Source organism: Eurypyga helias, unplaced genomic scaffold (genome assembly GCF_000690775.1).
Source record: "Eurypyga helias isolate BGI_N326 unplaced genomic scaffold, ASM69077v1 scaffold14341, whole genome shotgun sequence".
Classification (NCBI taxonomy): domain Eukaryota; kingdom Metazoa; phylum Chordata; class Aves; order Eurypygiformes; family Eurypygidae; genus Eurypyga; species Eurypyga helias.
The window spans coordinates 30,899-41,320 of NW_010229027.1; the positions used below are offsets into that span (position 1 = coordinate 30,899).

Consider the following 10,422-nt stretch of genomic DNA (forward strand, 5'->3'; position numbering starts at 1 on the left):
AGCAGCCCTTCAGCAAACCATCCTGCTCTCTCAGCCTCCAAAATCTCTTAGGCCCACCCTCACATAGTGCACTTGAACTGTCTGACTGACCAGCGTTTCAACAGGCAGACTTCACGGGAGGCCCTGGCACTCTGAAAACGAAAATTTACTAAATATTTACTGGCACTTCTGACAGCAAACCTAAACTCAGATTAACAGACAACCTTTTTTTCTTTTGGAGGAAAGGTAAACTAATAGTTCCTATTGGGTAACAGTCATAGTCCTAGTACCTGCTACTGAAAGACAGGCAGAAGCTGTCAATTTGAGGATGAAAAGCATACATTACTGCAATAGATGAAAAAAGCCCTGTAACCCAGAAGGATGATACTTTGCAGCTTACAACCTTAACAAGAAATGAACGTTTAAATTAAGGGACAAGGGAGAAAGAGACAAAACTCTTCCAGCAGCTCTCAACTTACCTTTTCTTTAACCTCATCAGAAGCGTAGTGCCCGGCAGTAAGCAAAGCCTGGCCAGACTCATCAGCAGATTTGAAGCTATCTTCATGGGCATCAATTTCTCCCTATGAAAGGGGATGTGAAGAAGCGGTTACCAAAATTCAGCTTAAAGTTAAAAAACTGCTATTGAAAATAACAGAGACAACAGCCTGAATGGTGAAAATTCAACTATCCTTAAACACATTGTGCTTCACGTGGAAACTAAAATTAAATGTATCACCTGACAATGCAGATAAGTATAAACTGGTATGTTAAGATCAAACTACAGGTTGGTTTTAAACTGCACTCTTTCTACTTACTTACAGCAATTCCTCATGATGAACTAAACCAGTAATTAGTCTGACTGACCACTATCAGGGTTATTTTATAAAATATGATTTGTGTAAAATACAAAAGTATTGTGAAATACTTACTTACTAGTGTGTGTCTACTATCAAGAAGCAAAGTAAAAATATTAAACCAGGATAGCAACCTGCTAGTTAGTTAGTATGAAAGATTCTGGCCATACAACATCAGCTCTGACTGGGAGGCTGTGCTGGACACACAGATCAGCCGTTGAGTGCTGCTGGCTGGATTCGGCTGTGTAACCGTCATACCTTATGCTCCTGATGTCTATCCAGAAGGGCTTCCGCTCCAGCCACGTCATTGGCAAGTTCATCAGCATTTATCAGAGCCTTCATCTCAGTCACCCAGCTGGTGAGGTCTCGGAAGTCTGCAAGAAAGCGCTGCAGCCTAAGGAAAGCAAGAGAAAAGATGGTTGGGAATGATTTGCTTGCACAGTTTCTCCCTTCTTACTCCAGAAAGTGATACAAACATAAAGCTGTTCCTCATGTAGAAACAAAAGAAAACAATGCCAAAATGCAATCAGAGTATTTAATAACTAAATATCCTCTTAATCAAAAAAAAAGAAGCATTTTAAAGCTAGGAAAACGCTAGGTCCCAAACTGATTTCTCAAAGGCATGCTTTGCATATGACTTACACTGAAAGTAAAAGGAATATCCTTAACTACAAGCCTGGGTGTTCAAGACAACAGGAGTCAAAAGCCAGCTCTCAAGCAGAGCGTTTCAAGATAGCCCACACAACTGCTGCTGTCAAAACCGTAACCACGGCCTGTGTGGGGGAAGCGACAGAAAGATCCAACTGCACACGCCTCAGCCTTAAAACAAGCAAATTCTCAGGTTCCTTTCAGCATGTCTTCACCTCTACTACCTTTGGCATGCGCTTAACACATATCAGCAAGTGATCAGTCTCTGTTTCCCTTTTAAATTTGCTGTTAATTGATCTGAAGAGATTATGAAGGGAAGGCAAAGGAAGAACAATGACTTGTGTGGGTCTCCATCAGTATAAATCTTGGATCATGGGAGGGGAAAAAAGGGCAGAAAAACCAAATCAGAAAAGATGTAAACTAATCACCGTATTGGGATGTTTCTTTTTTAGCATAGCTTCTCAACAGTGCTCTAACAGATGGTGTTTCAGAGACAGCCAGGCTTGTACAGAAACGAGATTGGACAAAGGCAAATCCTACAGCAGCAAAGCACCTACCACAGATTTGGGTAGTTCATTTAGACTGGGGGAGGACAGCAAACAATAACTCATACTTCAGTCTTCACAAAGAATTGTAAGGACCACCATAGTGAACAGACTTGTAATATGTATATTTAAAAAAACACCACCAAAACTAAAATAGTCAGATAACTTACTTCAAAACACAGCTCTCAACTCAGACAGGGGAAAAAAAAACATCGGGGTGTCTATTTTCACAACTGATCCACATTCAGAGAATGACCAAAAGCTCTGAGTGTTTATTTATCACATAAATATTTCTTTTATTACACACAGTTGTTGTAAAATCTAATTTAGTGAATAAGACTGCTTCTGAAAACATCAGAATCATCCACCAATTTTGGAAACAGCATCCCTTTCTTCACCTCCCAAGAGCCCTCTGTCAGATCTGAGTAAGGAAGACAGGTCATTTTGGCATGACAGCATTCCTACCTGTAGGAATCATTAAGACGAGCATGCCTCTCTGCTGCCAGAGTTCGGATCTGTTCCCAGTTGGCAATCAGCTCCTCCCGTTTCACTTGAATTTGAGAAGCGTTTATTGGGTGAGACTGCTGCAAACGGTCAGCTTCTGCACAGAGGGCCTTAACCTAAACGCAGTACAACAGTGAGTAAGCTTCCAGCCTTTGACAAGCAGGTTACCACGTGTAAGACATAGGTAAAACGCATCTCGTATGGGTACCTTATCTTCCAGAGCTGCAAGATCTCTTTCCAGGCCTTCATGCTTACGCAATAAAGCCTGCACACTGGCTAAGTCTCTGCCAAAATCGTCCGAGGCCATCAACTGCCCTTTCTCCTTAATCCAGCTGATTGTTTCATCCACATCCCTTCAAAACAAAGCACAAATTCAGAGCAGTCTATCTTGTATGGAAAAAGGAAGGAAGCAGGATGTTTTCCTGTGTGTGTGCCAGACATACTGACATAAAAATACATATATATATAAGCACTGCAGCCAGCCACAATCATCCTTTGAGAAAAGACAAAACCAAAAACCTTAAAAAATTAGACCCCACCAAACTCAAAAAAACCCCTGAAGCATACTGGCAGGCCAGTCTTCAGATGTTGGGACCAAGGAATTACAGCACCACTGAGCACCATCACCCAGTAGGTCCATTTCCCACTCTGAACCCTTCTCCAACATATAGCACATCTCAAAATGCTGTAGATGGAGATGAGGATAGAAAGACGTGTTCAAAGACCCCCAAAAAAACTGGACTGATGTCATCTGACAACAAAAAAACCACCCCTTTTAAGGCTCATCTAGGACAGAAGTGGGGGGGGAAAGCCCTCAGAGGAAAGGGAAGCAGAACAGCCATTAGCAGGAGTGAACAAATCTGCCAAGTGTTGAAAAGCTAAATCCGAATGACTATTCCCAGGTAGTTCTAGAACACCAAGGTCCTCATTCAACAAGTCCCAAGGAAGAGTAAAAGCAAAACCCTAACAGAAAACGGCAGCTCTTCTCAGACCAGTGCGTGGAGCCGAACACACCACTGACCATCACACAAACGACACACCACTTCAGCAGATCCCGCCAAGGCCGTACCTGTTGAAGCGCTGAACCTCGGCCGCCCCGAAGAGCTTTCCTTGTCTCTGAAGGGCAAGCCCCTTCAGACGCTGCCAGCTTGCATTTACTTCATCCTGCTTGGACTTTATCAGTTCCTCTTCAGGGTGCTGTTCCTAGCGAACAAAGGAAAACCGCTATTTTCTTATGTTCTGTAGTTTTACTTCCATTGACAAAATCCTGAGAAACCACTGGTTTTCAAGAGATAATTTACAATAACTGTACTTCCCAGACAATCACTCACTTTGACAGTGTCCCTGAAACCTCACTGTGTAAACACCCAATACACACCTGTAGTAGTTCAAGTTTCCCCATGTCTTAATTAGTCAACGGGAAGAGGGCTGTAAACAGCATCATTTTTTTTCCTGGAATGCTTCCTGCCCTGTCTCCATCCCTGATCAGCCCCCAGTGACACACCACTTTCTTAACCCTGGCTGTCCAAGGGAAATTAATTTAATCCCAATATGACAGTTTCCTTTACTAATCACTAACTCCCTGCGTCTTCAGGAACCTTCTTAGCAGTTACTCGAGCTGTTCAGCAGAACAAGTGAATCCAAGTGACCAGTTAAGATGAAGAAAGCCAAGTATCCAGGCACATGTAGCTCAAAGCTTAAAGATCTGCCACCAAAGCAGGGGGAAAAAGAAGTGGCACGACCCAGACACAAGCTTGCTGTGTCAAACCAGATCTGTCGAGGGAGACTTTCACCACACATGACTGTTTACCTGGATAAGTTTGCCAGCAAACTGGTTCACTTCATTTACTCTTTCCTCGTGAGCTGCAAGGTCTGTCTGGAACTCTTCAAACTTCTTCTGCAAAACCTCAACATGCTCTAAGTCCTGCCCAAGCTCTTCTGAGGTCACGATTGCTTCCTATCACATGGAGGGGGGAAAAAAAGTGAATTTCTGTATATCAAACGGGAAAACACTGCTAAAAAATTAGGAAGGAAACTGTCCTAATTTTGAACAGGTCAAAGACAGGTACAATCACTCTCCTTCAAATCAGATGTAGAACTACAAAGTGTCCCCCCATTAGGCTCCACTCCCCGCCTCCCCCTGCCCCTCCCCACCTGTCCATTCTTGCAGGAAACATGCAAGATCACTAAGGGTAATGTTTTTTCATCTTCCTTGCTCTTATTCATTTTTCAAGTTATTGAATAGAACCAACTATTCTACCATAACCTTTCTGTTCTGTGTACGATGATCCCTGCTAGAACCACCTCAGTTACTGAAAGAAAATACGCACAGAAAAACCACACTTCTAAAACTACAAAATAACTGCCCTTGTTGGAGTACACAGAGTGCCTAAAATTTGTTTGCATTTTTAGATTGTTTATGGGCATTTGCTACAGGCTTCTGGTGCAAGATTTCCTTATGAAAAGTGCACCGTCATGTTCAGTAACAGTTATGCAGAGTTTACAGTTTGAAACCACAGTGACACAGAAGGGCAAACCATCATTATAAAAAAGCCCTATATGATCATTTTGTGGCTTTTTCTTTTTTTTTTTTTTTTTTTTTTGAAAGTGTGGTTTGTGGTCTGTTTCCTCAGAGTTCAAAGGGTCAAGAGGCAACAGCTCTCCTGCAGCTGACGTCCTTACAGCGTCTATCTCAAGATGCTCCTGTCGTTAGATAATTACGTACACGCTGCTTGCTGGCTGCTTCTGTAACATCATTCAGAACGCTCGTGAAACACATCTGCTTTTACATGCTGCAGGTTTCCCTTAGAGGAAACCTGGATTACGATAAGAAACAGGAAGGTCTCCTCAAAGCAAAGGATGAGCTGACGGTGTTTAACTACGCTCTCCCAACATGCAGGCTTCCTCTAAGCCTGGTACCTTTTTTTGCGGCTGCTGAAGAAGGAACAGTAGTTTGCACACCTACTGTTTATGCACTATAAATAAGCTAAACAAAAGGTACAGGTGCCTTTAAAACCTTCCTGTGAGTACCTCAACTCTATGTTGACAGCAAATTTCCACACAAACCCATCAGGTTTCCCAGCAAGAACACAGCTGTGGCAGGTAATAATATACCTTGTCATTAATCCAGTCCAGGACATCTTCACACTCACGTAAGTATTGCACCAGCTTCTGGGCTTGCAACAATTTGATTCCCTTCTCTCTCATCTTTTCCAGCAGTAATTCCCATAGTCTGTGGAGCTCCTGCAGCCGAGTCTAGAACAATAGGGTGTTGTTACGAAAACCCGGTGTCGGAACAGGTTACATTTGTTCCCTTCCTGACCTTCACAGAGGGGTTTCTTTTCCAGAGCTGTATATCCTAAACCTTACTCCAGGCAAAGGGTGGACAAACCTCTTAATGATTTCATCTCCGCTAGTTTTCAACTGATGTAACGTGATGTAACAACACAAAACTATAAACTACTGCACTATTTACACACTTGTTACTAATTAATAAAGCTTTTAAACAGTCATATTTACGTAACTATGAGGTAAGCACTTTGAGATAAAACTTGACTGAAATTCTACGCTGGTGGGAAGTCAGACCAAACGTTTGCTGCCGTCCCCTTCAAATATTCAGTCTTTTACATGGAAGTCAACCCCCAATAAGTGAATCTCATCTTCATTTGGGATTTATTTTTATTTAAGATGACACATTTTGTTTCAAACTTGTGCCACTTTACAGTATTTTAACCATTTCTCTCAGCACTAATCAGCTAATATACCTAGCTAACTAGGTTTATAATCAGCTAACTAGGTATGTTAGCTGATTATATAATAATATATAGTATATATATATTTTATATACACTAGTGTTCTATATATACTGGAATATAGTACTGGAATACTGAAAGCAATTACTAGTTTGGAGTCTCTGTCTGGCTGCACTCTGCCTTTCACAACTGTTGGGAGCAACCATACGCTTTCTAGATGATTAAAAGACAGAGCACACTCCCACACATGCACACAACTTGCAAAACAGGAAAGTATCTGCTCCACCCATGGCCTGTAACGCTTTGCTCATCGAGATCTGAAACTCGAACGTCGCGCCAGAGAGGTTTGGTACAACACCCAGCCAGGGCGGCCACCGTTTAATCCAGGGAGCAAGTTCAGTTGGGTGGGTTTCAAGGGAAGAGCCGCTCACACCACTGTTTGCTGGCACTGCCCAAAAGCAGAGTGCAAACTGTCAACCACGGAAGAGAGAGAAGACGTTGCAAAAAGAAGTTGCACTGCACAGCCAGAAGTTTCACCTACTCGTATGTGGAAGCCCACTTGGGTAGCCGTTACTATCGGGCGCTGGGCAGTCCGGTACGGCGTGAAAGACTGAACCATCAGAAGGCACGTTACCACTCCAAACACAACACAAGTAACAACTGACACCGAGTAACTAAGACACAGAAGGGTTTTTTTCCTATTTGTGGTACAGACTATACCACCACAATGAGATTGCTAAAATAGTAATTACTTTAAGGGTTTTTATTATATAACCTATGCTAAGACACAGCAGGTTTTTCTTCTATTTGTGGTACAGACTATACCGTCACAATGAGATTTCTAAAATAGTAATTACCTTAAGGGTTTTTATTATATAACCTATAAACCATACTTTGCTTTTCTTAGTCACCATCTTTTTTAGTTACAACGAAATGATGAAAACATCAGTCAAGTTGGATAACGATTACAAAAATATCACAAGAGTTCTCCAAGTTATAATAGCTCACATCCAAACCCTATAAAAGGAAAAAGCTTTAAGCTAATTTTTTTGCATGAAAGAAAAATGTGGCCATAACCAACACTGAAACCAGGGAGGCCCAGAAAGAGCAGATTTAACAAAGGGAGTCCTAGAGAAGAAGCTGGTATGCAGAATAAAAGTGTTTACAGGTACGTGTGTGCCCACATGTGTAGGAATAAGAAAGCACTAACATAACCAGAGAAAAAGAAGAATACACAAGAGGAGTAAAAGATAACTCTCAGGTCGTTGCTGAAGATTACAGTTTGCTCAGACTTTTTAAGAGAATCACTCAAATACCGTCAAACGTAAACCCATCTAGCGCTACAGCAAAGATTTTAAAAATACAGTTGTCACTGCACTACACAGGGTGGGAGATTTAGAGAGAGAGAGAACAACTACAGCAGATCTCGAAACAGGATTTGCAGAAAGCTTCCTGCTTGTTGTCGAGGAAGCAGCTGGCCTTAGAGATGTTCACTGCCGGATAAACAGAGCAGAGCACTGCACTTGGAGCTCAAAGAAAAAGCCGTGGAACACAAATCCAGAGATTCAGTCATATAGCCAGTATCATTTAACTGGAAAGTGAAGTTCACTAGAGACCTGATGTGAGCCAGAGCACCTAGAAATTTGATGTCTGAGGTTTCCTGATATGCTTGCTTGTGTGACTTACAGCTATTATTAATTAATGTGCTCAATATAAGCAGGAACTGAGTGGTCAACATCCCCGACACCAGGCCTGTGAATCTGCTGCTTCTTGATATTGGGCCATTTGGGGAAAAACCACAAGTATAATCGATAAGCCTTGTGACTTCCCACACATCTTTGGAACCACAAGTATAATCGATCATCTGCCTTGTGACTTCCCACACATCTTTGAATTACTGATGATTTTCCAGCCCAAGTTACGGAACTTAACTGGCAGCTGGTTCACCTCAGAACTGGATCCAACAAAAGACAGGAGCTAAGTGCTCATGGAAGAGAAGAATATCTATAAGCTTTACAAATACTAATTCTCTTGTGATTTCATTAATCAAATACCTGTAGAATTTTAAAAAGTATTTCAGAACATAGCTACCCATGCAATCTGCACAAAGCCTTTAAGGAAAAGCCTGCGAGAGGCAGAAAGAAGAAAGTTTTGAAACTCACTCTTATGGTTTCAGATGCAAAATGGCCTTCATTAATCATCTGATTTCCAGTCTCATCCAGTTTAACGATGGCCCCCGAGTTGGCCTGCACCTCCGCTTCAAAGGCTTGGTGCTTCTGCAGCTTCCCCTAAAACAAACCACCAAAGAGCGTGACGGAGGTTTGGTGCAGAGCCCTCCTCCACGCTTCCCAGCAGCAACATTTGTAGTGTATTTTATGCATGTTCAGTGCTGACAAACAAACAGTAAAATAGCACAGTTGAAATCACAGTTGTACCGTATGTTTCATGGCCGGATTCAAACATCCCAGTTTTAGTTCATTATTGTGAATATCATGAACACCAGAGCGTTCCAACATCTGAGAACCCTTCAGCTAGCTCCACCCACACGGGTTTATGTTCTACAAACAGCTTTTTTGTGGAAACAGTAAGAGTTAATTTGCATCTATTTACAGAGCATCCAACAAATTCTAGGGTTAAACAAAGCTAGTTTGACACTACATTACACTGAGTGACTCTTTCTACGCCGATTTAGCTCCTAATCCATTCTTAGAAATAGTCCGATTCTATCAGCAAAGGCTTTTGAAGGACGCTCTGCCAGGCCGCGCGTGCATATTTGCACCGTCTCCCTTCACCGCTCTCCGATCAAGTTACACGGTTGTTCTGCCTATCCCAGCTGACCCGTCTCGCCCCAGTTTTAACAGCGGGCACAGAGAATGGGCAGTAGGACTCACCTGTAAATTGCTTGGGTCTTTGTAGTTTTCGTCCGACGCTATCTGCAGTTTCTCTTGGATCCATTTTTCAAGCTCATCTGCATCACGCTGGAAAAACTGGAATCGATAGGAATCTTCAAGTTTTTGGCGCCTCAGAGAAGACAGTTCCTTGAACCTGTGGTAACGGTCCAAAACTTGTTGACGCCTTTCTTGGATGTCTTCTGCCGTTTCCAACACTTTCACACCACTCGGATCCATTTTCTGAAAGCCAAAAGAAATACGTTTTGTTTGTATTATAACAATGGAAGGGTAGGAAGAGGTCCATGAAGGAAAAGGCCAGGCTGGATGAGGCTTGGAGCAACCTGGTCTAGTGGAAGGTGTCCCTGCCCATGGCAGGGGGTGAGACTGGGTGGGCTTTAAGGTCCTTTCCAACCCAAACCAGTCTGTGATTCTATGAAAACCCTGCTTTTCTAAACTTGCACGTGGTTTACTACAGACTTACTCTGTGTATGCAGGTGTGTATCTAAAACAGTAATTAAAAAAGCACACTTTAGCAGAAAATGGTGGAAAAGGAGTATTTACAAGGCCATTTAACATCTCCTTGTTTTGGAAAAACACCGCTGCAGTCATATAAAGGTGATGTCATCTCAACTGTCGCATGCAAGCGTGACACATGCTAGAAGTGTTTCTGTGCACATATACATTGGTAGACATACAGACACACTGTTTCTTGTACAACACATACAATCTGAAAACATTTAAAACCTCACTTTAGATCAAGGAAAGTAAGAATATTACTGTTGTTTACACAACAGCTAGCTGGTCTGCATAAACACACCTATATCCTCACCTATATACATCGTACACACACAGCGGTGTGGGGGACACATCCCTGTTCCCTCCCACAATTAAGGAAGTTCAACTCACCCTGCTGCTCCCCACAGAACCTCTCAGAAGCCAACAGAGGCTGACACCGCCTCACGGACCGCAGACAGGCAGCCAAGGAGCATCTCTGCCGGAAAATCCTCATACGCCCCTGACCCACCCACACTGGTTATTGTTAACTGCAAGGAACTGACTCCTGTCCTGCTTGGTCCCCTTCCTCCTCAAGCGGGGAAAACCTTTCATCAGAAGGATATAGACCGGTTGGAGCGAGTCCAGAGGAGGCCACGGAGATGCTCAGAGGGCTGGAGCCCCTCTGCCATGGGGACAGGCTGGGAGAGTTGGGCTTGTTCAGCCTGGAGAAGGGAAGGCTCCGGGGAGACCTTAT

At 42.8% G+C, this 10,422-nt stretch overlaps 1 protein-coding gene across 1 annotated transcript in view; it reads right to left on the reverse strand.

The window, feature by feature from the left end:
- The window catches only part of SPTAN1 (spectrin, alpha, non-erythrocytic 1), a gene marked incomplete at its 3' end in the record, with an annotated part of 40,259 nt that extends 30,849 nt beyond the window's left edge, over positions 1-9,410 (reverse strand). The window contains exons 1-9 of the mRNA XM_010160245.1: positions 9,174-9,410; positions 8,445-8,570; positions 5,645-5,785; positions 4,341-4,487; positions 3,600-3,733; positions 2,739-2,883; positions 2,492-2,646; positions 1,092-1,227; positions 459-560 (exon numbers count right to left, since the gene is read on the reverse strand). Of these exons, the coding sequence (XP_010158547.1) occupies positions 459-560; positions 1,092-1,227; positions 2,492-2,646; positions 2,739-2,883; positions 3,600-3,733; positions 4,341-4,487; positions 5,645-5,785; positions 8,445-8,570; positions 9,174-9,410 (1,323 nt within the window). The remainder of the gene's footprint in view (positions 1-458; positions 561-1,091; positions 1,228-2,491; positions 2,647-2,738; positions 2,884-3,599; positions 3,734-4,340; positions 4,488-5,644; positions 5,786-8,444; positions 8,571-9,173) is intronic.
- Between the last annotated feature and the right edge of the window lie 1,012 nt (positions 9,411-10,422).